Source organism: Lepus europaeus, chromosome 2, assembly GCF_033115175.1.
Source record: "Lepus europaeus isolate LE1 chromosome 2, mLepTim1.pri, whole genome shotgun sequence".
NCBI lineage: Eukaryota > Metazoa > Chordata > Mammalia > Lagomorpha > Leporidae > Lepus > Lepus europaeus.
In genome coordinates, this window is record NC_084828.1 from 55,261,684 (window position 1) to 55,288,481 (window position 26,798).

At 39.5% G+C, this 26,798-nt stretch overlaps 2 protein-coding genes across 35 annotated transcripts in view; one reads left to right on the forward strand and one right to left on the reverse strand.

Moving 5' to 3' along the window:
• TFG (trafficking from ER to golgi regulator) overlaps positions 1-7,685 on the forward strand; it is a 41,936-nt gene extending 34,251 nt beyond the window's left edge. For all 4 annotated transcript variants that reach the window (XM_062207177.1, XM_062207152.1, XM_062207160.1 and 1 more), the window contains exons 7-8: positions 3,854-3,952; positions 6,879-7,685. In XM_062207177.1, the coding sequence (XP_062063161.1) occupies positions 3,854-3,952; positions 6,879-7,261 (482 nt within the window). In that variant the 3' untranslated portion in view covers positions 7,262-7,685. The remainder of the gene's footprint in view (positions 1-3,853; positions 3,953-6,878) is intronic.
• A 63-nt stretch (positions 7,686-7,748) lies between these two features.
• Positions 7,749-26,798, reverse strand: part of ABI3BP (ABI family member 3 binding protein) — a 298,516-nt gene continuing 279,466 nt past the window's right edge. For 18 of the 31 annotated variants that reach the window (XM_062207122.1, XM_062207063.1, XM_062207129.1 and 15 more), the window contains 6 exons: positions 26,437-26,545; positions 13,396-13,475; positions 12,649-12,678; positions 11,893-12,054; positions 9,895-10,017; positions 7,751-9,078 (listed from right to left, as the gene is read on the reverse strand). In XM_062207122.1, the coding sequence (XP_062063106.1) occupies positions 8,963-9,078; positions 9,895-10,017; positions 11,893-12,054; positions 12,649-12,678; positions 13,396-13,475; positions 26,437-26,545 (620 nt within the window). In that variant the 3' untranslated portion in view covers positions 7,751-8,962. Of the gene's footprint in view, positions 9,079-9,894; positions 10,018-11,892; positions 12,055-12,648; positions 12,679-13,395; positions 13,476-26,436; positions 26,546-26,798 lie in introns of all 31 variants that reach the window. The other 13 variants (XM_062207128.1, XM_062207055.1, XM_062207044.1 and 10 more) reach the window with 9 other exon arrangements.

Below are 26,798 nucleotides of genomic sequence, written 5' to 3' on the forward strand. Positions count from 1 at the left end.
TCAGCTCAACATATGTAGTACATCAACATGTAATCCCTATTAAAAAGTTATTCAGTTGCATTTGGCACTGTGTGTTAGGAATCTGGATGTGAGACTTATTTTGAACAGTTCAAACACAATGCAGCACATTTCAGGTGCTCGGTAGCTACTTGATGTGAGACTAATGTATTGGATAGTACAGCTTTAGGGATGTAGTAGTTATTTGTAGATTCCTTAAATGCATTGTAGGCTATTTTACTGAATCCTTTTTGATGTATAAAGAGTACCTGACATCATTAGTTGCTTAGATTAACTGCTGGTTGTAATTTGAATAGAATTATAGACATAGAAATGTATTACTTATAATTGATTATGTAGCAGTGTTTTATAGGATGTGATAATTCAAAATAAAACAATTTTGAGTTCTTAAATCCCATAAAAGGGACCTTGGAATTGTAAGGTTTTCCCTTCTAAGACTGTGGTCTTAATGTGTTTAGTGGAAAGAATTAATAAAGCATTGCTTTACTTCGTGATAGAGATGTTCAGGGAAATGTGTCCTTAAGCAGTTTCATTGTTGTGTATCATATTATGTTCTTCTACAAACTTAGGTGGCTATGATGTCGCTATGTGATATGTATAATCTTGGGAGACATTATTGTGTATACAGTCTGTTATTGACTGAAACATTATGTAATGCATGACTATTGGACATTGTTTAAAAAAAAAAAAAGGACAATGTTACTGTTCTTTAGATAAAGCCAGTGCCTTTCTTATTGGAAAAATGTGTGTAGTTGGGTAGTTGCCAAAAACATAAGTAGTAATAAGAGCAGTAAATATCATGAGGGACCAGAAAATTACTTGGGAAGCTTTTGTTCTTATGTGAGGACCTCTCCATAGAGCTGCTGAATGACCTCATGACAGGGCAGCTGCCACGAGAGAATGAATGAATAAGGAAGAGAGTAAGGTAGACGACTATTTTTATGGTCTGTCCTACGAAACATCATTGTCATTTCTCAGGATTTTCTTGGTGTACAGGTCATCCCTGCTCAGTGTGGGAGGGGCAAACAAGTTGGTGCACATGTTTATTGTGTTCTTCGGTCATTTTTGTATTATGGAGTCAAATCTTTCTAATCTCTGAGGATGCAAAGGGTACCTACCCATTTCCATGGAGATGGGCTAGCACTCTGTAAAAGTGCATTGTATTTTTTTTTTAAGATATATTTATTTCAATGGCAGAGTGAAAGAGCAAGAGATCTTCATTTGTTGTTTCTCTCCCCAAATTATTGTTTCCCCCGGGGAAGCTAGGGGCCCTAAATTGCATCCAGGTCCTCCATGTGGTGGCAGGGTCCCCAGTACTTGGGCCGTCATCCACTGCTTTCCTAGGTGCGTTATTAGGGAGCTGAATCTGAAGCAGAGCAACAGGGACACACTTTGTTATGTGGCACTTTGATATCTGGCGGCCCAAATGGCAGCTTACGCTGCTGCACCACAATTCTGGACCCTACTTTCTGGTTTATCTTTAAAATTTCTTTATTTGAAAGGCAGAGTGACAAGAGAGAGCTTCATTTTCTTGTTCACTCTCCACATGGGACTGGACCAGGCCAAGGCCAGGGGCTAGGAAGTACATTCAGGTCTTATACATGGGTGGCAGGGGCCCAAGTACCTGGGCCATATAGCTCTGCCTTCTCAGGTGTCCCAGAGATCTGGATTGGAAGTAGAGCAGCTGGGACTGCAACCAGCTGCTCTGATATGTGATGCTGGCATCATAAGCAATGGCCTAACTCAACTTGCTGCACTACAACACCAGCCCCACAAAGTATATTTTCAGTAGTTTCACTGTCATTTACCCTGTACCCATTTTCCCCTTAGGTCTTGCTCTTTAAAATTATTTTTTTCTTTATCACTAATTCTCTTTTAAAACATAATACATAAAACTTAACATAGCATGCTTTTTATTACTCAAAACATTGCTTACTATGAACAATGTCTGTACCTTGTGTTTTTCATGTACTATATCCTTCAAATCTCTCAAAGATGTAAAGATTTTTTTCTTTTAAAAAAAGCGTATACAGACACCTTTTAATTAGCTTGTGAAATACTGTTACAGAGTCCCATTTGGACTGGGATGAAGTGGGTTTAAAGTTAGCAAAAGAGATACTCTGCTGATACAGAAATCAACCTCTGCAGTTTTTAATGGTAGAAGTGGTATTTTCAGAATGTGTTTGTGGCAGTTTAGGAAAACTTGACACAAACAAGGAAGCTAGCCTAGCTAGCTTTAAGAAGCATTGAACCCTGTACAATAAAATTTGAGAGGCAGAGAGAGGAGCCCAGAGCTTCCGTCTGCTAGTTCACTCCCCAGATGCTTGCAAAGGGTCATAGTTGGGGGACCAAGAATCAAGCACAACATGGGCCTCCTGCATAGTTGGCAGAAACCCAGCTACTTGAGCCACAGCTCTGCCTCCTGCATTATCAGGAATATGGAATCAGGAGGTGGGCATTACACTCCACTGTGAGATATGGGCATCCTAACCAGCTTTTTAACTGGTAGGTGGACACCACCCACCCACCCCTGACCTCCATGTACATTTTTATTGAGAACAATAATTAGAGTGTTGATGCAAGCAGTCTAGTACATGGAGCTTCAACCTCAACTTTTTTGATGATGTCTAAGTTAATATTTATATTAAATGAGAGAACATGAACAGAATCACTTAAACTAAAGCTTTGGGGTTATACCTGGGTTCCAGTGATGGTTCTTAGCTGTGATTCTGTTCTTAGTTAACTGACCTCAGGTTAATTACTTGGTTTTTCTGAATCTGAAATAGGAATTATGAGTGAGGTTAAAGTATACCTATTTCTTCCCCTTGATTTTATGTTCTGTACCTGCTTTTTAGTTTAGATCACTTCTGTTGTAATATTTAGTCTGCATTAAGGTAGTATCTAAATTAATGTCTGTGCTGTTTTATATTGTTGCCTAAAACATTAAGAAAACATTGAAGAAACTTTTGTGAGTTTATTTTGTTGTACTTTGGAAGAGGATTAATAGCTTAAAAAGTAGTTTAGCAGATTTTACTTTTATATTAAACAGCCCAGCCGTTTGGAAGCAATCTGGATATAGATTGCTTTAGTGTAGCCCAGAGGGCAGTACTGAAAGACACCTTTGGGGCTGAGTCACCAGTGCAGTTGAGTAGGCACCATCTTTTGTCTGCCCACTTAGTGGTGCCTGATATGAATTTGCATTTTTGTTTTGGATATCTGTCTCACTTTCTGCTACAAGTGTATGATTTATCAGTTTGTTTTTTTTTTTTGACAGAGTTAGAGAGAAAGGTCTTCCTTTTCTGTTGGTTCAACCCCAAATGGCCGCTACGGCTGGCGCGCTGCGCCAATCCAAAGCCAGGAGCCAGGTGCTTCCTTCTGGTCTCCCATGTGGGTGCAGGGCCCAAGCACTTGGGCCATTCTCCACTGCATTCCCGGGCCACAGCAGAGAGCTTGACTGGAAGAGGAGCAACTGTGACAGAATCTGGCGCCCCAATTGGGACTAGAACCCCGGGGTGCCGGCGCCACAGGTGGAGGATTAGCTAAGTGAGCTGCGATGCCTGCTACCAGTAGCTTTTGATTAATAGCAGACAGTTAATGAATATTTCCCAGAATAAACCAATATGAGTTTTCTGAAGATTTAAAGAATCTAGTACTAGCTAGATATTAAAATTTAAGTACTCCGAACATTAGACCTAGTTAATCCACCATTAAAACAACTGCAAAGTAGGAGAGATGAAAAAGACATAAACCAATGAAAAAATTTCTCTGTGGCTTACTGGCCCCAGATAGGATCAGTAACTTAATGTGCCTCTTTTCCTTGTTTATGCTTTTCTAGGCCAGCTGTACCAACAGTACCAGCAACAGGCTGGTTATGGTGCGCAGCAGCCGCAGGCTCCACCTCAGCCACCTCAGCAGTATGGTGTGCAGTATTCAGGTGAGCAGGTGTCAAAAGGGAGTTGGCTCATAGTTTTTGATCTGTTTCTATATTCACTAACTTTTAAGCTCTTCGTCTTCCTTGGTTTATAATGGTTAACATTGTCATAGAGGGTATTAAGTAATTATTTAATAGAGAAAATGATACTTGATTTTTTAGTTTTATGTAAATATTTCCTTGTAAATCAATATTTTAATTTTCCAGTGGGCAGATCAAACTCTGCAGCAACCGGCAGTAATAAAGTTTTTGATAGAAAATTAACCGTTGTAATGTGATCAGTTTACCTCTTAGGTGACTTAAAACTGCAAAAAGAAAGATTCCACCACCTGATTTAGGTATAACACACAATCCCAGTATACTCTCAGTATCCATAGAACTCTTAACAGTTCTCACATGTGTGGAAAGACGACCTTATTTAATCAACACTAAATTCAGCTGCTTAGGTTTTTAAATCTTTTAAAACCATATAGGTGTTTATGGACCAAAATTGGGCCATATAAAATGTAATTCTGGCAACTAAGAACATTAGTTGTTTTAAGTAGGATCCTGGCTATCTTTTTGTTTTACCATTTGTCAGTTGATGATGGTCTATGTATTTAAATATGCTAAATCTTTTTAAAGTAACTTTAAATTTTTATATTTATGTGAGTTTGTGTCCAATTCTTGTTTTATAGCCAGAGATTTGAGTGTCAGAATTTCAGCTGTAATTCAAAATAATTTGTTGAATTTTGTCAATTCTATTTTATGGAATTTTATCAATTAGAGCAGAGGTCAGCAAATCTAGCCCACTAGACAAATCTGGCTTGTTACCTATTTTGTGAATGAAGGGTGGTTTTTTTTTTTTTTTTTGGTTAAAATACTTGGCTATTCTCATTCATTTCTGTACTGTTTCTTGATACCTTTGTATTATAATGGCGGAGTAGTTACAACAGACCTTGTGGCCTAGGAAGCCTAAACTTTATCCTGTGACCCTTTTGAGAAAAAAGTTTGCTGACCTCTGCCTTAGACCATACCAGTCTGTATTAATGGAGTCTGACATACTTTAACACATACAGTAACTGTATTTGGATTATGCTTGGCTGTAGAGTGATTTAAACTGTAGCTTCTAGTTTTTAATTGTATAAAATAGATGGAATAAGTTTAAGCTTGGATTATATATTAGGGGAAAGGTTGACTTAGGAGTTTCTAAAAGTAAATATCAAAGTGTTACAAATGGTGATTGTAAAAAGAGTATCAGAGTTGAAGAGACCTATTCATCATCTAATGCAGGGGATTTCAGCTCTCATTGGACTTCAGAGTCACCTGGAGAAGTTTATGATACCTGGGTCCCACTCCCAAAGAAATCATTTCCTTAGGTTGGGAATTGGGAGTCAGCCTTCGGTCTTTTAAAAGTGTCACAGCTTATTCTAAGTGCTTATCCTACCAACTCATTTTGTAAATGAGGCAAGTAGGGATCTAAGAGGTGGTGACTTACTGAAGGACACAGAGCTGTACTAGAATGATCTCTTTCCTAGATTACTCACTTACTAAAAATGAAATCCCATAGGATTTCCATTTCTTGCAGTTTTTCCTGTTCTTCATGAAAGGCTATTTTGCTGTGGGAAGAGACTGTAGACGAATAGAAGCATTGTTAATGTGATCAAAAGACAAGCAGACTGCTAATGAAATGACATCTCAGCCTTCTCCTGAGCAAACATAAAGGATTTAATTACTTTGTTTAAAAAACACAACAGGTGGGATTTCAGGTGGCAACAGCAAAGGCAGGAATTGATTTTAGTTCAGTATTTAGATGCTGCTGTAGCAGAAATGCCTTTGGTACTTGGTTTACTTACAACTAAGCTTGTTCTTAATACTTTTAATTAGGATCTCAGTCTGAGTAGAATTTAGTTCTTTTCAAATTATTATCTTTGTATTTCTGATCCCATTAGTCCTATTAACTTGAATTTCATTGAGAGATATGGAAATAGTCAACTAAATACTCTGCTTGGAGACTAAGTGGTGGTAACATTTGATACTGTTTGCCAGTTTCCCTCTGTGACCTTTTCCAGTTTTGTTCATGGACTATGTCATAAAGGTTTCTTTCATGAGTAAATTTTGAACCCAGGTTCAAGGTGAGTTCAGAATATACTCAAATTCATTCAATCCTTTTTTTTTTAAATGCAGGGTTGTACATATTTTAATAATTTTCTTATGTATCTGGTATTTAATGCTGACAGGATTCCAGTCAATGGAGAGGTTTCATTGCAAGTAGCTGCAGGTGTGTTTCCTGGTAGAGATAAAAGTTTTCAGTGAAGCAGACTTGTTTTTAAAAATTACATCCTAGTAATTGATGACTATGGCTAATGAGTGTGTGGGGCAATAATGGTAATGCATTTTGTGTGTGTTACACTACTAAGTCCAAAGTTTGAGTTTTAAAAAGCATCACATTTAAAATCTCAAAGAAATAGATTTTTAAGGACTGAAAGTACTTGTGTTTCTTAAATGGCTTAGATTTTTAACAAGTGAATAAACTTTTAGGCATCTCAATTAAGATGCATTTGTAGTATTTCTTTTAAAAATACTCATTCTCTACAATGTGTTCGTATTTGATACTGTTGTTAAATAGGTCTCCCTCAAAACCTTAATGACTGTTTATTTTTTGTATTATTCGTCTTCCCAGAAAGTATAATTCCTTCATTTATCATCTGAGCACCTATTTTATCTAGACATTATGCTAGCACACGAATTTGCTCTCTGGGATTAGTCTTGAAGCAGTTGTAATGACAATATATATAGTAGTTTCAAATGCCTCTTTGATAAGTACTTGGTCTTGAAATAATATATGATGGAGCTACTCTGCACATTTTTGGTCCATAACAGTAGACTAATTCTGGAAAACTTTCATCAAGAGAGAAATAAGATTTTTTGTGTTATTTTACCTTTTCAGCCAGTTATAGTCAGCAGACTGGACCCCAGCAACCTCAGCAGTTCCAGGGATATGGCCAACAACCAACTTCGCAGGCACCAGCTCCTGCCTTTTCTGGTCAGCCTCAACAACTGCCTGCTCAACCACCACAGCAGTACCAGGCGAGCAATTACCCTCCACAAACGTACACTTCCCAAACGTCTCAGCCTGCCAATTACACTGTGGCTCCTGCCTGTCAACCTGGAATGGCTCCAAGCCAACCTGGGGCCTATCAGCCAAGACCAGGCTTTACTTCACCCCCTGGAGGTACTGTTGCCCCTCCTACAAGTGGGCCCAACCCTTATGTACGTTCTCGTCCTCCCTTTGGTCAGAGCTATGTCCAACCTGGACCTGGTTATCGATAAGGAAGCTCAGCTACACTGATGAATGTAGCTGATTGCTATCCCAAAAGACTCCAATACTATTTTAATTTGTACTGAAGTTCAGAAATTTAAAAAAGCAGAGCATTTTTTATAATTGTCGCTGTTAATTGAAGTATAAATTGCTGGAATATAAAACAAGACCAAAATGAAAGTTTTTTCCTTCCCCGCTTAAAAAATGTAGCAGCTTCCTAGTTATTTTGGAACACTATTCTTACATGTGTGTAAAGTGATTGACCTTCTAGCTTCTCTTGTCCAGAAGATATTAAAATGCTGGGTTGAGATGTAGCCATCTTACTTGGCTTTTTACTAATAACTTGATGTACTTAAATGTAGAGCCCTTTGAAAAGACAATTAGATATTATGTATAAATGTAACATTGATAGGTTAATAAAGATGATTGAATCCATTAGTTGTCTTGTTATTTATATGTTTAAAAGATATTTTCCAGAATTTTTAAAATGAAGTATAAAAATTTCCCTTCTGAGAGTACGATTTAGTGTCCTGACTCTGAAAGGTACTGCAATGATCAGTTTTTAAAACAAACTTTTTGAACACAATAGGCTATTAAATTTTCAGGATCTACTAACCTTCTCATATAACTTTATTTTCCTTTAGATACTAATGAATCATTCAGAAATTAAAAAAAAAACTACATCTTTTTATTGCAGAGTTTATACTTATTTGAAAAATACAAAATGCAGCACATTGGAAGGTATAAGCAAAGGGAGAAGTTCTTTCAGAGTGAGGGCAACAATGCACCATCCCTATCTTCTCTCCCCAGCTGAAGGAAAGCAATACCATTTTTTAATGAACATGACTCTGATTTTCCTTACAGCTTGAGTTAAACAATTACAAAAACACCCCCAATACATTCATTCGTAGAAGTCTTACAGAGTAAGTATCTTGGTAAGGATCTCATCATGCATTTTTTGTGTGTATGCTCAGACTTCACATTCAGCCTCATTAGAATCATACAAATAGCTGTGCAGAGGGATAGTTTAACAAAGTATATTCAGACATAATTACATATTTACGGGTAGAGAACACAGCGTATTTTTAGAAACTATTCCAAATTTCAGAGGAAATGTGATTTTAAAAAATTAGTAATTCGCAGATATTTTAGAGAAGTATATATTAGTAATACATGTGTAACTATTTAAACTCCTTCAGAAAAGCTGTTTAGCTGTTAAAAAGTTTGAAATTTAAATAAACATGAATAGTAAGACTTTTTTTCCCTTTTATATGTATAGGCTGAAGATAATTTGATCCAATAAGTTAAATGATTTATGGAATTAACTCACAAAAAGGAAGTGTACACATCAGTAAGATTTTTACGTTTTTGATGTTGTTATAAAAGTATTTCAAAACATTATTACAACAATGTGATAAATAATATACAAATGATCTCTTAAAATACCATGAACAGGGAGCCAGCTTCCCCAAAAAATGTTATTCTGTTAACATCAATATTTTGCTTTCTTAAAATGACTTTGTAAAACCTGATAAATATTCTTAGCAATCTTTTCTAACAATAAACATCTAATATTGCTATCAATTAGATTGTAGACTTTTATACATAGTAAACAAAATAGCTTTGAATGAACATCACAAAAACTGTAGTGTTCCAATGATTGTATTTTGCCATGAAGAACCAGAAGGAATTTTTGATCATCATTGCAGCATCTACCATTTCCCAGGAATTGTAGTCCCACATTCATACCACTGGACGTAGTTGATTTGAGTGTGACCACCTATCTCTCCAAATTGGACAGGTTCTTGGCGAACTGCTCTAAAATAACCTGAGAGAGAAGAAACAAAATTTGAACAAAGTATACTTTTGCCCTCACATCTCATACATGGAAGGATGGCAACTGATGGTAACTCTAGGTGAAGCCAAAGAACTTAAACTGCTAGCAGCAGAAGTCCCGGGGCTCCTTCCTGAGGGAGAAAAGTTGTTGACCTTTGCCTTAGCAAGTCAGGAGTGCGAGGGCTGGTAGTGTCTGCCAGTAGTTTCAATCAGCCACCGGTACATTCACAGATCTTAAAAAAAGGTGACTTAAGTGCCAATGAACAAAATTTGTTACTGGAAAGTCTAAAGAACTTCCTAGTTATTCCTGAGTAATACATTAGTGCACTCTTCAGACAGTTACTAAGTGCATTGTCAGTCCTTGAGGCCTCATTTTGCAGCATAGTACTAATGTGTCTTTAGCAAGTCACAGGGATTACTCATTTTCCAGAATTATTCTAATGATATCTGTACAATTACTTATAAACCTTTTTCCTATTTGAAAAAATCGCTTATTAAAAAAATTAAGGGAGTTAAAAGTAATGCAATATGCTCAGTAATGCAAGAATAATTTAAATGTGAGAAACTGATATTTTAGAACTTTGCAAATTCAGATGTTCAAGTAGAACTCACTGAACATCTGTGTAATTTCCCTCAGCTCTGTTTGAGTTGAGTAACTTACAGATAAGTCTTCATTTGTTTCTAGCTAATTGGAGCTTTAGTTTATGCAATTCTTTATAAAGCAGTTGCTTTCCTCAGCTTAATTTATTTCTCCTTCTGTGTTAATCTGTGAAGCCCTTTTGCTTACGAGGAGGATCAGTAAATATACCTTCTTTGGTTGGTAACTGGTCAGAAGTGAGTTGCTGGCCTGTGCGGCCATCTAAAAATGAATCCACAAACTGGCAGTGGTCTTCTCCATGGCCCCTCTGATCACCAATGTTATAAAACTTTCCTGAAAGAACCAGAAATGAAAAGGACAATAAAATGCCGCATTCTGTGACATGTGACAGTTCTGAATCAAATTCTCACAGAATTATCTTTCTTGTTCTTGCACGTTTGTTTTTTCTCCAAATCTGCCTAGTTGAAGTCACCAATGTGTTTTTTGACTGAACCATGGAGTAGTCTCCCAACTACTGTCCCTGATTTCACTCTTATCTATGGTCTTTATCCCCTCCACTTCTCAGAAGTTAGTCATTTTTAAAAAATGCAAGTCAGGGGGCTAGTGTTGGGGTGTAGCTGGTAACGCTGCCGCTTGTGATGATATGTGCAAATTGTTCGTATCCCAGCTGCTCCACTTCCTATTCAGCTCCTGCTAATGGCCTGGGAAAGACAGCAGAAGATGGCCTAAGTTCTTGGGCCCCTGCCACTCCTGGTTTCGGCCAGTCCCAGCCCTGGGCATTGTGGCCATTTGGGAAGTGAGCCAGCAGATGGAAGCTCGCTCATGCATTCTAATTCTTTCAAATTAATAAATCTTTAAAAATAAATAAAAATGCAAGTCAGGTAATACATTTTTTTAGCAGTCTCCCATGGATACTCAGAATAAAATCTAAAAGTCCGTACCCAATTTCAAAACACAACATGGGTTCACGTCTGCCTGATCCTTGCCTTACTAAATCTCAGCCACACTAGCAAAATAGACCTGGTATCTTCTCCCTCTCCCGCAAGACTTAACATTTTCTCTTTCCTCTACTCCAAGGTATTTTTATCCTTGTGCAGTTGGTTCCTTCTCATTTTTTTCTTAGCATAAATTACCTTTTCAGAGGGGCCTTCCCTAACCATTCTAGCTTAAAGGGCTTTGAATCTGTTGCCATTCACTCGTACACCTTTCCTTCAAAGTACCTGTAAGAAATTCTTGTTCATTTACAGGTAAATACATCTGCTAAGAAGGTAAGGAGAGGTAAGCCACATGAAAGCATGAAGGTGTCTTGTGTGATTCTCTGGCCCTAACACTTAAACCAGTTCTGGCACCAAGCAGATAATCAGTCAATAGTTGCTGAATTACATCAAATGTCTACCTTTCTTTTTTGGGCCTAGGCATATATATTTGTTTGTTAATTTTTTTATTGTATGAATATAGGATATTACAACCTTATAGGCTGTGGAGCCAGGAGTTAAAACCCTTCTGGTATCATCTAGATGTCCTAATCCTTGCATGATTATTATTGTTAGATTCATATATTATCAATAGGCTTTTCTTGGGTGACAAAATTGAACTTTGGCTGGTGCCGTGGCTCAACAGGCTAATCCTCTGCCTTGCGGTGCTGGCACACTGTGTTCTAGTCCCAGTTGGGGCACCGGATTCTGTCTCGGTTGCCCCTCTTCCAGTCCAGCTCTCTGCTGTGGCCCAGGAGTGCAGTGGAGGATGGCCCAAGTGCTTGGGCCCTGCACCCCATGGGAGACCAGGATAAGCACCTGGCTCCTGCCATCGGATCAGGGTGGTGCGCCGGCTGCAGCGCGCTGGCCGTGGCGCCCATTGGAAGGTGAACCAATGGCAAAGGAAGACCTTTCTCTCTGTCTCTCTCTCTCTCTCTCACTGTCCACTCTGCCTGTCAAAAAAAAAAAAAAAAAAAAAAATTGAACTTGAATGTGGTGGTGCCATGATGGCACTGTTGCAAATTGCATTTCTGTTGCTTGCTTTCTAATAACATGTCTTTAAAAGTTGTTTCTAGGACAGTACCAATTTCAGTAAAATCTTGCTGAGAGGAAAATTTGTATTTACATTACCCTTGGTGCTTGGAAGTTTCTAAAGAAAAGGTCAAGCTGTAGATTATTACAAAACGTTCCCTGAAGATACAGGCTCAGAGCAAACCTGGTAAACCCTGCTTACCTGTGAGGGAGTCGCTCAGGTAAATCTTGTATCTGAGCGAGTTGCACAACTGCACTCCTACAAATTTTTTATACCATGTCCTTTTGACATACTGTTTGCCTTTACATTCTGAGTAAGAGTCTGAATTAAAGGGCCTTTCAGTCCAGATTGCATCTCTTCCTGCTGCATAAGGAAAACATAGTTTAGTATCTGACTCAGAAGTACTAAAGAGCTGTTCTAAAAACTTTTTAAAAAATTTGCAAAATTGTCAACTTGCTGACACCTATTTTTTTTTTCCAATACTATGTATGGGAACCAAAAATATTACAAAGTTTTAAATAAGTAAACTGCAAAATCAGTCTGTCCATACGAGGTAGATCTCAGGGCAAGTGCCTTCAGATGTGGAACGCCTTTGCAGTGCTAGATGTGAACAGTGCCCTTTAGAAACACTTTAGGTTTCTTTTTTCTAAGTATATTAGAAAATTTCAACAGCTGATTTAATGTGACTTACTACTAACAGTCAAAGTGAAGATGCTATATTTTAATTATGAAACAAGATTTGAGATGGCTTAGTGCATGAGTAAAAGTAAACTTCAAATTACCCATCTTATTCAAGAACAAGCTAGCTCTCAATGTGTTAGATAAACATTCGTGTCTGACTGACAGAGGATGAAAGGGAGAGAATAGTGCAAGTGTGATTCAAATTCCACCATGCCTGCTTAATGGAATCTGTTCAGAAAATCATCCAGTTGTGTTCCCATTTAGGCAGCTACTTACCAGAAACTGGCTCGCTTACTCTTGGGTCCGCTGTGGAGAAAGAAGCAAACAACAGAAGTCAGACATTACGAGGTAAAATCTCAACATTCCAGTGGTGTGGCGGAGAAGATGAATACATTCAGCTGTTAAGAAATCTTACTTGTAAAATAGTACGCTTTTGCTAAAGACTGGGTTTGGAATTGCTTTTGGAAATTGTTCTCGATTGAACAGTCTTCCAGGTATTCAGCCATAACTGCTTCCTAGGGTTTGAGTAGTTAGGAGCCTTGGTTGCTTTCCAGCTTTTACTTCAAATTCAAAAGCTTCCTCTTGTAGTTTCATACAAAAACTACCAATGGTCAGATTACCAAGATGCCTTGAACTCCAGTTATTATATAAAGGTTAAGCAAATAATAATGCTCTGTGTACACATGTACAGGGTTTGAGAGGTCTACTTAGAAAATTTTACAGCTGCTTATAAAAGCAATCATATCAGTTTCCTTTTTGGCTGTCCTCTGATGCTGACTTCTATTCAAGGCATACAAGAACAATCAACATTTTTTAGTATAGATTATGATTTTTTTTAATTGTCTTTTTTTTTTTTCTGACAGCAAGAAAAGTGAGGAAAAGTGTAAGTGGTATTTTTGAGGGTGTGTTCATCTATGGATGATTATTTAGAAATTCAAAAACTATTGAGCATTTAGCTAGGTTTCTAACAAGCTCTGCTGTGGCCCTCTACCTCCCTGTTGGGAATTCCTGTGATGCGATTACCTGATTCAGTACTGAATGCCACTGTGTTGCTGGCAGGGCCTTCACCAAGCGGGTTTTTGGGTTTCACCTGGAATTCATAGCTGTTCGGGGAAATTAAAAAATCATTATATTCTTGGGTAGGAAGCACCATCCCCCTGATTCTGTTTTGAAATTATGATGACAGTGAATGGTAATATTTGTTCTAGAAATCTAGTGAGAGAAAAATATTTTGAAACAGCTTGTCTAATGTTTTATCTAATAAATGGATTGATTTAAAAAAAAAGGTGGTTGGCTTTTTAAAAACACCAAATTAGCAAAAATAACAATGTTGTTAATGGACAACATAGAAAGGAAAGAGGTATGTGGTGGACCCAAGCTAATTCTAGCAACAAGGAGCATCAAGTCCTCTCCAGATGTCTTTCTTCCCTGAGAAAGAAGTGGAAAACTGGCTGTCGCCGTGGCTCAACAGGCTAATCCTCTGCCTTGTGGCGCCGGCACACCGGGTTCTAGTCCCGGTCGGGGCGCCGGATTCTGTCCCGGTTGCCCCTCTTCCAGGCCAGATCTCTGCTATGGCCCGGGAAGGCAGTGGAGGATGGTCCAAGTGCTTGGGCCCTGCACTCCATAGGAGACCAGGAGAAGCACCTGGCTCCTGCCTTGGAATCAGCGCGGTGTGCCAGCTGCAGCACGCTGGCCACGGAGGCCATTGGAGGGTGAACCAACGGCAAAAGGAAGACCTTTCTCTCTCTCTCTCTCTCACTGTCCACTCTGCCTGTCAAAAAAAAAAAAAAAAAAAAAAGTGGAAAGCTTTATTTCCTTTTATTTCAACTCTTGAGTTTAACTATGGAATTAGGAAATTTTCTTTATTGTAGTGTTTGAACTACCTATGTCACAATTATGATAAGACCATGAGGAATGTTTGTGTAAAATGTAAATTTCTTATCCCTACTGTAGCTACTGAACAAACTTCCAAGAGTTAAAGTAGATTTATAATAAGTACCCCAGGTGGGTCCTTTGTTCACCAAATTTTGAAAGCTACTAGACTCTTAAGCTATGGGAACAAATACACATGAAGAGTTTTTGTTCTATTTATTTTTGTTTGCAAGGATTCATGGTTTTATCTCCTGGAACTTGGGTTTGCTGTGGCTCACAGGAGGCCATAATGTCCAGAACACGGACATGGTAGTGTTGCCTTGTGAAGAGTATGATACTGAGATGTTTCTGTGCCATGATAAGCCAGATTCATATCAGCCAGGCCCTTAGCCTTCTGTTTTTAAAAGATAAAACAAGAAAGCCCACATCTTTTGGAATTTAAATAACTTTGGCCCACACCGCAGCTAGGCTAATCCTCCACCTGCGGCGCCGGCCCCCCAGGTTCTAGTCCTGGTTTGGGCACCAGTTCTGTCCCGGTTGCCCCTCTTACAGGCCAGCTCTCTGCTATGGCCCGGGAAGGCAGTGGAGGATGGCCCAGGTCTTTGGGCCCTGCACCCGCGTGGGAGACCAGGAGAAACACCTGGCTCCTGGCTTCGGATCGGTGCAGCATGCTGGCCGTGGCGGCCATTTGGGGGGTGAACCAACGGAAAAGGAAGACCCTTCTCTAACTCTGCCTGTCCAAAAAAAAAAAAAAAAAAAAGATAAAACAAGAAAACCCGCATCTTTTGGAATTTAAATAACTTTGATTCTTTTAAGATTTATTCATAAGGCTGCTGGACAGGGTTTGACATATTTTTGCATAAAATGTGTAAGCAGACCAGATCCTTTTAAGAAACCCAAACAGTAGAACAGTTTGGCATTTGTAAGAACTTCAAAGTGACTTTCAGCAGCAGATTTACCTGCAAACTAGCTAAATTTAAAACCAACCTTAGCCAGCTGATAGTATTGTGAAAGCCTTGGAATTATCAGGGCTTTTGGCAGAGACTCCATCTTTGGGAAGATTGTAAGTAAGAAGGAGGAACAAAGGATAGGTATTTTATCAGAAAGTAAAAAGCAGAGGATAACAGTTTGGTACAGATGGTACTAAGTCAAGGATGAAAAAAGTGGACTTCCTGGAGCTCAGAGAGCCAGTTTCTTGATCATGGAGGCCTTGCATTAAACTGCTGGAATCTAATAACACAATTCTAGTGTTAATGGCAACCACTTTGAGTGTTAGCTGTGCATCAGGTACATTATAAAACCTACATAAGTTAATAACAACACGCACAAAACTCCTTAAAGTAATATTCTGATTTTCTCTTGAGAACAACGAGGTTTATAAACATTGTAGAATTTACTGTTTTTCCAAACTTCAAAAGTGGGATAGGTGGTATAAAACTTGCCCTTCCTCATAGAGTTTCTAATGAGAATTCAAATGACAGAAGGTGCCACTGTTACTTGCAATAAGAGAAGGAAGATATAAAAACACATCGCTTATTTAAATAAATAACACACACATGGATGTTTTCCAATGGTTCCTGAGATTAAATTCTTGCTAAGTGGCCTAACAATAAGACCAGCAAAAAAAAAAAAAAAAAAAAAAAAAAAAACCCACAAAATTATGGTGAGCCTAAAGTGGAAAACAAAAGAAATCCCAGGCATCTGGACTCTGACTCAAATGGGAGTGCATTCCACATCCATTTTTGCCAGAAGCCCTGTGCTTTGGCCAAGTTTGATTGTTGGAATTATATCCTTGTCTATTTTGAAGTTATTTACAGTTAAGCTCTGTTTGTAGCAAGGCCACAAATATTCATAAGCTACTTTTTTCTGTTTTTTGCCAACATTTTATGACACTTGACAAATTTTTAGAAACTCAAAAAGAACAAGTTAATTAACATGAAAACTGAAAGATACTTTGGGGCATGGTCTGATTAAGTCCTAAGTTAACAAAAATAGTTGTGGCAAAGTCTTTCCCAAGAAGCACACTCCGTCACAAAGTGACACTATAGGCTAAAAGTAATTTCTAAAATACTGACTGTCCATAAGAAATGAGTATAGGATGCTCTCTTTAGAGTTCAGAAAACAAGGTTACTTGAAATAAAAGATACAATGCTGCAGGTAGAAATTTTGGAAGGTAAAGTTGAAGACATTTTCCAAATAGTAGATCAAAAACTTAGGAAAAACAAAGGAATTAAGAGTGGAGATTGTTCTAGAGAATATAGGACCCAACTATTTGGAATTTGAGAACAGAGAAGGGAGAAAAGAAAGCAGAAAATTATCCAAGAAAATTCCCAGAACTCAAAGATATGAGTTTTGAGATATAAAATTCTTCTATGTCCAAAAAAATGAAAAAAAGACAACTAAAGTCACAAGCTACAAAGTTTCAGAGTACAGGAGTCTGCGCTGTGGCACAGTGGGCTAAGCCACAATCCCATCAAAGTGCAAGTTTGAGTTCCCGCTGTTCTACTTCTGATCTAGCTTCATGCTAATGTGCCTATGAAGGCAGTGGAGGATGGCTCAAGTACTTGGGCCTCTGTCTCCCAAGTGGAAGACCCCAGGATGGTGTTCTTGGCTCCCGGTTTTGGCCCAGACCTGGCTGTTGTGACCTTTTGGGGAGTGAACCAGCAGATGGAAGATTTCCATCTCTCTGTCTCTATCTGCTTGTCTTTGTCACTTTGCCTTCCAAGTAAGTAAGTAAATTATTTAAAAAGATTTCAGGGGCTGGCATTGTGACACAGTGGGTTTAAACCACTTCCTGCAATGCCGGCATCCCATATCGCTGCTGGTTCCAATCTGACTGTTCCACTTCCAATCCGGCTCCCTGCTAACGCATCTGGGAAGGTAGTGGAAGATAGCTGAAGTATTTGGAGTTCCAGGCTCCTATTTTTGGTCTGGTCCAGGCCTGAATGTTGTAGCCATTTGGGGAGTGAACCACTAGATGAAAGATATTTCTTTCTCTCCCTCTGTAACTGCCTTTCAAAAATATATGTTTTTAAGATTTTATTTGAGAGTTGGGAGGGGGGAGAGAAAGTTCTTCCATCTGCTGGTTCACTCCCCAGATGGCCAGAGCTGAGCTTATCCAAAGCCAGGAGACAGGAGCTTCTTCGAGGTCTGCCATGCAGGGGCCCAAGCACTTGGGCTATCTTCTAGGGCTTTCCCAGGTCATAGCAGAGAACTAGATCGGAAGAGAAGCCAGGGCACAAACCAGTGGCACAGGTGGAGGCTTAGCTTACTATGTCACAGTGCTGGCCCCTCAAATTATATATATATATATATATATATATATATATAGAGAGAGAGAGAGAGAGAGAGAGAGAGAATGTATAGAGAGTATGTGTATGTGTGTGTGTGTATATATATACATATATACACACACATACATACATACATACATACATACAAAGACTTTAGAGTACTGGGAAATAAAGATGAAGTCCTAAGAACTGAGCAAATAGATTAATAGATTCTATTCAGAGGATTCAGAATCAGAATGATATCTGACTTCTGGACAGCAGCACTGGAAGTTAGGGAATAATAATGGGATGATACCATCAAAAGCCTACATTTTATCCTCTTATCTATGTGCAGCTAAACAATAGTGTCAAAGTAAAACAGACATCTTAAAACATGCAAGGACTCAATAATACCATCTTTCATAAAGCTTTTTCTCAAAAAATGCCACAAAGTGAAGTAGAAAACAGATTTAAAAGACATGAGAGACAAAAACTAAGGGATTCAACACAGAGACAAAAGGTGTGGGATTCCAGAAGAGTTTCTTTTTGCCAAAAAATAAATATAAGGGATGACTGATGATTTTTAGAAGTGATCAATTTAGAAGTATGGATTTAATTAACAAATAAATAATACAAAATGTCTCTGGAAGAGAGAATTTAAGAATAAGGAAGAAACTGCCTATATAGTATAAGTATTTGCATTTCATGATCTTGTACACATATTTATGATAAAGTTGAAAATTAAAAAACCATTTGTAAGACTTACATCTATACATGGAATGTTGTTCAGATGATAACTGCAATCAAACATTTGGAACCCATGGGTGACAAGCCATGTAAGTTAACACTTCACACAGAATGTCATGCCTCATGCTACCTGGGTAGATGTGTATCCCCCCCAAAAACAATCCTGTACATCTTTAACAGGATAGAGCATAATCCAGTGTTTAGGATGACAGATGAGTTCTCTACTCAACTAATGTAGAGTTTTTAAGGTAAATTATTTAACTTCTCTGAGCCTTGATTTCCTCATAACACAGGATAATAATACAATTTATGAGGACGTTTTTAAAGAAATTCTATTTGAAAGAAATACAGAGGCTGGTGCCGCAGCTCACTAGGCTAATCCTCCGCCTGCGGCGCCGGCACACCGGGTTCTAGTCCCGGTTGCTCCTCTTCCAGGCCAGCTCTCTGCTGTGGCCCGGGAAGGCAGTGAAGGATGGCCAAGTGCTTGGGCCCTGCACCTGCATGGGAGACCAGGAGGAAGCACCTGGCTCCTGGCTTCGGATTGGCGCAGCACCATTTGGGGGGGTGAACCGACAGAAGGAAGACCTTTCTGTCTGTCTCTCTCTCACTGTCTAACTCTGCCTGTCAAAAAAAAAAAATAATAATAATACAGAGAGAAGGAGGGGGAGGGAAGGAGGACTGGACTGGGGGAAGAGGGAGAGGGAAAGAGTGAGAGAGAGAGAGAGATTTTCCATTTGCTAGTTCACCACTCAAGTGGCCGCCACAGCCAGGGCTGAGTCAGGCCAAAGCCAGGAGCTTCTTCCAGGTCTCACGTGTGGGTTCAGGGGCCCAAGTACTTAGTCCATCTTTTGCTGCTTTTCCAGGTGCATTAGCAAGTAGATGAGTCCCAAGCAGAACAGCCAGGCCTTGAACCAGCGCCCATATGGGATGCAGGCACTGTAGGCACAGGCGTAACCTTCTATGTCACAGTGCTGGTCCCATGAGAATACTATTAATTATAACCACCAAGGGTATAAAACTGAGGTTTTTATAAGCAATAAATGAGTTAATTCATGTGTAAACCAAGTGTTTGACACATAAGTGATTATAAATATTTTCTAGCACTTATATAAGAGTACTTCAAAGAGTTCATGGAAGAATGGAAATAATTGTGCATTTATTTTGGTGCAAAACCCTTTAATCCATGCATAGTTTTTTCATAATATGCATTTTCCAGGAACTTTTTTGAAGGCACTTCATAGATACATAAGATTTTTTTTTTTTTAAAGAAGTTTCTGTTAGGGAATTTAAAATAAACTGCTGAAGAATTCTCAAGGTAAATTTCTTCAATGCTCACATACTTAATTTATGGTTGTTATAAGGATATAGCCAGTGGGTTATTGGGAAAATTAAAATTTAGCAGATAAATCTTTATGCCCACTATCAAAGTAGCTTCATAAACTAAGCAAATAAAAGTTCTATAGGATTTTGTTGAGTGCAGAAAACTAAAGCATTATGCTGGAGGAGAGGGTAGAAGGTAGAGTTTGAGAACAACTGTGAAAATTAGCATAAGAATTCAAACATACATCAACTAATTTAAAAGTGGAAAACTAGGGTTTCAGAAAGCAACCTGTGGCTCATGAGTAAAATGGTCAGGAAATGGAACCCTCAATCTGCAGAGTACCATCTCCGAGGGATCTCTTCAATGTTGGGAGAGGTGCTAATAGCTTCATGAGTAACCTTGTAGTCTGGCTAGGGAAGACCCTTTTGTTGCTGCCTATAACCTTTTCCCTCTGTTCCTAAAATACAGAGCCAAATTTTAGTTTTCATTATTTGATCAGCCTTTTAGTTATATATTCCTTACTGGTTTATGAAATTGGTTTTTACTCTATCAAAGGCCCCATAAATGGGGCCGGCATGCTAGTGTAGTAGGTTAAGCCATTGCCTGTGATGCCAGTATTCCATATGAATGCTGGTTCCAGTCCTGGCTGCTCCACTTCTGATCCAGCTCCCTGCTAATACGCCTGGGAAAACAGATCTTCACCCGTGTGGAAGACCTAGATGAAACTCGTGGCTTCACTTTGGCCCAGCCTTGACTGTTGTGGCCATTTAGGGTGTGAAGCCATGGATGGAAGATCTCTGTCTCTCCCTCTCAACAACTCTGCCTTTATTTCAAATAAATAAACCTTAAAAAAAAAAAAAAGCCTCATAAACCTCAAGCTCCTTTTTATGAAGGGCTGCCCTGTAGTTGTTTGTTGGTTTGAGTTGCTTGGCTTGCTGAGTTTGCCCCTAGTGTGGTCTTGAATGAAATACTTGAGCCTCATACAGGCGGTCTCAATTGGAGTGAGAGAAATGGAAAAGCAGAGCAAGAAAAGAAGAGTAAGGCGCCCTGGAAAAATGAAAGGAAATGGAACCAATCAGTTGGAATGCGTGCATCTGCAGGGACATCTCAGGAGTCAGGCATTTCTGGATGCCTGGTACATGCACTCACTGTGCAGGTCTGGGAGCGCAGGTAGGAGCAAGGGGACAAAGTGGTGGCCAGCTCCAGGCCAAGCCGCACCTGAAGCAGGGACAGAGGGGAGAATGGCAGGCAATGAGCTGGATGAGCTGCCTGCTGCGCCCCAGGGGATGCTTCTTGTGTTGCCCATTTCTGTGGGGGACACAGAAATTCAATTAGGGCTGTACTTCAAACTCTGTAGGCCTGCTATAGTGTTCTTCCATCCCTTCCTTAGATACCAAGGAATTCAAAGAAAGTAATAAAAATTATATGGTGATGTGAGAGGAAGAACTATTCTCTTTATAGACTAGTGGAACTCCAGGTTCTTATAGAGCGGTTGCTTTCTTCAATGAACAGTTGCTAAACTGAGACATCAATTTCTTTCTTAACAAGGAAGGAATTGCTCTTCTGTTACCCACAGCTTGAATAAAACTAAATAAAATGCCTCATGCTTTGGCAGCCTATTTTACTCCTTTCTACAAAGCCCATGAAAAGAGACATTACAAAGTTAACGCAGACCCTGCAGAGACCTGATCTTACAGAAAGCACTCTGAAAAGGATGGAATGGCTATTCCACATGCTGGCTTCATCCAGCCAGATTTACAGCTCATAAGCAGTTGCTGCCTCTATTCCAGCTAACCTCAGTGCCAGCACTTTATTAAATCAAATAACATAAACAATAATCTCTAACTGGCATTGCTGCCAGCTATAGGACATGGGTAGGAAGACGTGTTCTCCAAACTCCTCCCAAGCCACAGAGGTCAATAAAAGTACTTGAGCAGATTAAGTGAATTTGATTTATCTTAATTACCAGAGTACATTTTCCAAAGGAAATTGCTGGCCCACATGTTAAGTCTGGCACATGCGGTGGATTTTTCAATTTGTCAGTAAAGTGAAGAGGGAAGCAGGCTCATTGGAACTTTTTTAGTGTGCAATGATTGTATCTGTCCATACTGCCTAAATAGTTAATCAGGAAGAAGTGGGCCCATCAAGGGATTATCAAAATTTGTGCTAAAAACAATCTGAAAGCAGACTTCAGGCAGCACAAAGACCCAATGGAAAATGTCTTCCTGGGACAATTCTACTTAGTATGGATCTGGGTTTTAGTTTTATCTTCAGTTCCAGTTCTCTCATTGACTTCATGCATGGCTTGGGTCATTGTATTATTTTATCTTTTTAGAGCCGGAAGAGACTTAAGAGACCCGCTAATCCTCACTTCCTGTTCCCATAGGCAGTGGTGTAAGACTTACTAAAACATGCTTCAGCAATCCTTTTCACGGAGCCAGGAATTATCATAGTAATTCTTGCAGACAGAGTGGTTTGCTCCAGCTAGGAAAAGGTTTAAAGGTTTTCTTAGTTTCTTTCCTTTTAGCTCAGTAAGAACCAACACTGCCTGAAGAGATAGAGAACTGATGTTCTTGGGTAATCCTAGAACAGGAAAGGTTTTGTGGGGGAATCAATGGAACACAAGTATTGTGGAGTGGGCTAGTGGATACTGATTCAGCTGGATGCTAACATCCAGCTAACATGTATTTGGTGTGAGAGGGACCCTCCAAAGAAAAAGACACAATTTACTTGAGTTAACACATCTCTTTTGCATCACTTGACTAAAGGCTATGGTTCCCCCACAATGATCTGCCTTCTCTGTTCACACATATGACCACAGACTCCTGCAGCAGCAGGAGCCACAGGCCTGGGCTGGGGAGGGCACCCGTGTGCCACTTTGGAGCTGTACACAGGTACCCCAGGGCAGCCATGCAGCTCTGCTCTGTTTAGACAGGGACATCAAATGGCAGGTGCAGAACCAAGCTCTCATCAGCGGGATGGTCCCTTACTACGGGAGGCTTTTGAGCTTCTGCAGAGTAGATAAACCCTTGCTAAGGTACACAAATGGGCAGAAGGTTGGCATTCACTGTGAGAAGGCAAAGGAGGGCATATTTTTTGTTTCTGGTTTACTGTGAGACCATTTAGAATTTCACAAGGAAATCACCATTGATCTACAATCTTCCTTGGTTCTCCTGAGTGAAAAGATCCAACCTCAAGCTGTACTCCACCCATGCAAGTATGTAGAGTGGACAGTAATTATCGTCTGTTTTTAGACCTCATGTTTTTTAGTCAGAAAGAGTGACGGAAAATGTTCCTTCAAGAAATGATTTCCATGACTCCTCTAGCACTGGAAAAGAATTAAAATTCTTTTAGAAGTCATTATCTTCCAATTATTCAGTAGAGAATTCCAGATCCTCATGGGGGGATTTTAAGCGCTATAACTCAAAATTTGCCTGCTTTAGAAATTCAATTTTGCTATATATTTTGCTTCAAAGTTTCCTCCAAGAATTAGACTAGGACTAGAGCTCTTCTTTGTAGCTAATAAAAAACACCTGGTGCTGCATCCTGTGCCTGCTTCCTCTTTATCCCAGCCTCAGGATTCCATGCGGCACTTGTTCCTCCTGAATCCTGGGCCTTGGTGTGAGCCCTGCGTTTGGTCTGCTCTTTTAGGATCTTAGTACTCATGAGTGTTGGTTGTCATTGTGTAGGTAATTCTAGGCTTCAGAAATCTCAAATTAAGTGAAATAATTTACTTTGGTTTATTCTTCCTTAACCCTGTATTTTGTCTAATAGGGACTTCAACACATCATTTTAATATTTCAGCTCAAAACATTTTTGCCCCATCTCTGACACACCTCTGTTAAGACAGAGGCAGAATGCACGTGCAGCGTCGCTGGGGACTGGGTCCTACTGAGCTATGGGACCACCACAAAGTTTCAGATATTGTAGACTAAACAGTTTTCATCAGAACCTCTTTGTGTACATGTTTTCTATTTTCATCCATTGGAAAATATTTACTTCAAACTATTGATTTACAGCTTTAAAATCATGACGCATAAGCAGGTTGAGCATTCCTACTCTGAACATCTGAAATTCTTGAGTGCCAACACGAAACCTCAAAAGATTTGGCCTACTGGTTAAGATGTCAGGTTGGGATACCTGCAACCCATATAGGAGTGTCTGGGTTTGCATCCTGGCTTTCCTCTCGAGTCAAGCTGCCTGCTAATGCAGACTCTGGGAGGCAGCAAGTGATGGCTTAAGTAGCTGTGTCCCTGCCACTCAGGTGGGAGAGCTGAACTGGGTTCTTGGCTCTCAGCTTGAGCCTGGACCAGTCTCAGCTGTTGCAGGCATTTGGGGAGAGAACCAGTAGATGGAAGCTCACTTTGCGTGTCTTCCTGCCTCTCAAACAAATAAATCGAAAACATTTTAAAAATACGAGTTTTAGATTTCAGGATACTTCATATTTTGGGTGTTTTGGATCAGGGATATTCAGCCAACAAAGTCTATGCAGATATTCCCAAATCTGAAAAAAACTGCTGGTCTCAAATATCTCAGGCAAAGAATACTTAGTTTCTATATGAAAACTAATAATCTTGATATCCTAATGGATTCCATTTGATCATTCCAAACTCTAAAAACAGCATCAAATGAACTACTTGTAGATACATGGAGAGGTGTCAAATTAGTGCCAAGGTTAAAGCCCACTGATGATGGACCTAAGAGAGAAGGGCACACCACCTAAAGGGGGAGGAAAAAAGAACCTGTGCTGTCTTTTGAGTCTGAGGCAACTCCAGAAACATTTAGCCCAAGTCCTGAAACCATGCCACCCAGATGCTACAAAGGAACCCCACGACCTGGGACTACAGACAGAAATGGAGCTCAGCCCAAGGATAGTTTATTCTCCCTCACTGACTTCACCAGTCTGGTCACATGCCCACATGGCACTCCTGCAAAGACAGTAACAAAATGCTGTGCCATTTATTCTAGCAACTGTTACTCATTACAATTAGCTCAAGGATGAAAACTGAAAGAGCGCCAGTCCTCAGTCATACCCTCTGGGTCACCCCATGTCCTGACCTGGCTTACCAGGCCCTCCCTGACCGGGTTTCCACTCTTGGCTTCCTCCTCCTCCAGTCACTTCTTACCATGCACGCTGGGGAAAACAGCCAGTCATTGACTGCACACAGCATGCCGCCTTGGGCTTCGGTGCACTCACGCGCTGTTCTCCCTGGCATTCCCTTCCCCTCCCCCAGTCACCGGGCTCGCTTCATCCTACCCAGCCCTCATGGCTCAACCCAAGCGCTCTTTTCCTGGGGGTCTTGCTCCCTTCCCCAGACTTTGTGGCTGCCACCCATCCTGGGCTCCTGTAGCGCCTGGAGTACACTGCTACCCAAGCTCTCACCACTTTGTGTAGAATGCTGGGCTAGCAGCTGCCTCCCCTCCAGCTGCCAGTGCAGGGGCAGCCACACCACCAAGCACACCACAGAGCACATCCCTGGCACTTAATAAATCTTATCTGAACAGAAACACAGACCTTTTCAGAAACAAATCGAGCTTAAAATGTTGGTGGAATAACTAGTTTACGTTCTGATGGTGAGCTAATAGGTGCACTGTAAGAGAATCTGAGGACAGCCTGATTCAGAAAAGGAACACAATGAACATTAGAAATTGGATGTTGTCCAATGAACATATTGTACAACCCAGATCACTTTTTATTAACTGGAATAAAAAGCAGGAAACTGAAGAGGAAAAACATCCAAGTACAAATTCACCTATTAAAAAGTCCAAATTAGATCACATTTTTCTCTTTCTTTAAAATACATTATAGTATAAGTAAGCTTTCTCTCAACCTTGTTAAGAAAACAGTACCAAGATCATCACGTGGGCCTTTCCTGAAATATATGCTTATTTTGGCTAATTTTAATCTTATAAGGAAGTTAGTGGTTCCAAAATTTTCCATGTTACAGCTCAAAATAGAGAAACTTAAAGAAAAAAAAAACCCACATCTTGTAGAAGAAGTGTTATTTTTACAGTATAGGACTGAAATTTAAATACAGCACACCATCTTCAGTGAGTTAGATGTTTCTTTTTCCCTAAAAAGATTAGAAAAGCTTCCCTAGTCAGAGCCAAAACTGACCTCACTATTGATACCCAATTCCACTCAGTCAGTTGATGACACTGAAAGTCCTAAGTGAAACTTACCAAAAAATACAAAAGAAACCTCCTTTTAGAACTTCTCTCCTACAACTCTAGCAATGTCGAAAGCCCTTATTTTTCCTTAGATAATAAAATGAACTGGTAAAATATTTGAAATTTTTACACTGAAGGAGGAATCAAAAGGCTATATAGCAATATGAATGAACTACTATCAAAGTGGAATAATGGATACTTTGAAAAATTGTTCATTATAACACATCGCTAAAAATACACACCTCTATTGTCGAAACGCTCTTCTCATTTTATCCACAATCAAAACAACAAAGGATTGCTGTGTCTGAGACAAGTCTGCAGCATTTCTATTAACTTTAAAAGCTTTCACTATGGTCCTATGGCTTCCATTTCTTTGCCCTCCCCTTTCCAGCAGAGTTGAGCACGTGCAGGCACCAGCCGCCTCTGCTCCACAGCTTTCCCTCTCTGGGTTTCGGTATTTAATATCAACATTTAGTGCCGAGTTTTCTGTTGCAGCTGTCCTCTTCAGTACCCACCAATAATGTGCATATGTTCAAAATGTGAATCCAGAAGTATTTAGTGCCATGTATAGAAACATGAAGTAGGCATACCCCCCTTTGAGGTAAAGATGATATAATTTATTTCTTAGCTTGATTATGACTTTTTCTCAGGAAGAATTCTGAAATGGCACAGATAGCTTACCTTGTATCTGGTTTCAGATTTTCTACTGTGGAGAAAGTCTGATTTGTAACTTGAATGGACTTGTTCTTCCCACTGAATGATCCATTTTCTCTGGATATTACTTCATACTCTGAAAACAGAAAACAGCCAACAGCTACTTGTCTTTATGTCCCAGATGATTTATTTGCTCTTGAAATTAGTAGCATAAGCAACTACTCAGATTTTAAAAGTGAGCAAGTGGGATCATAGTTGTGGAGACAATCTGATTTTGTATGAAGGTATTTCAAAATGTTCATAAAAAATGGAATTCTAAGACATGTATATTTTGGTGCAAAATGTTTAAATCCAGTTGTTGCTATTGTTGATGTTTTTGTGTGTGCCTT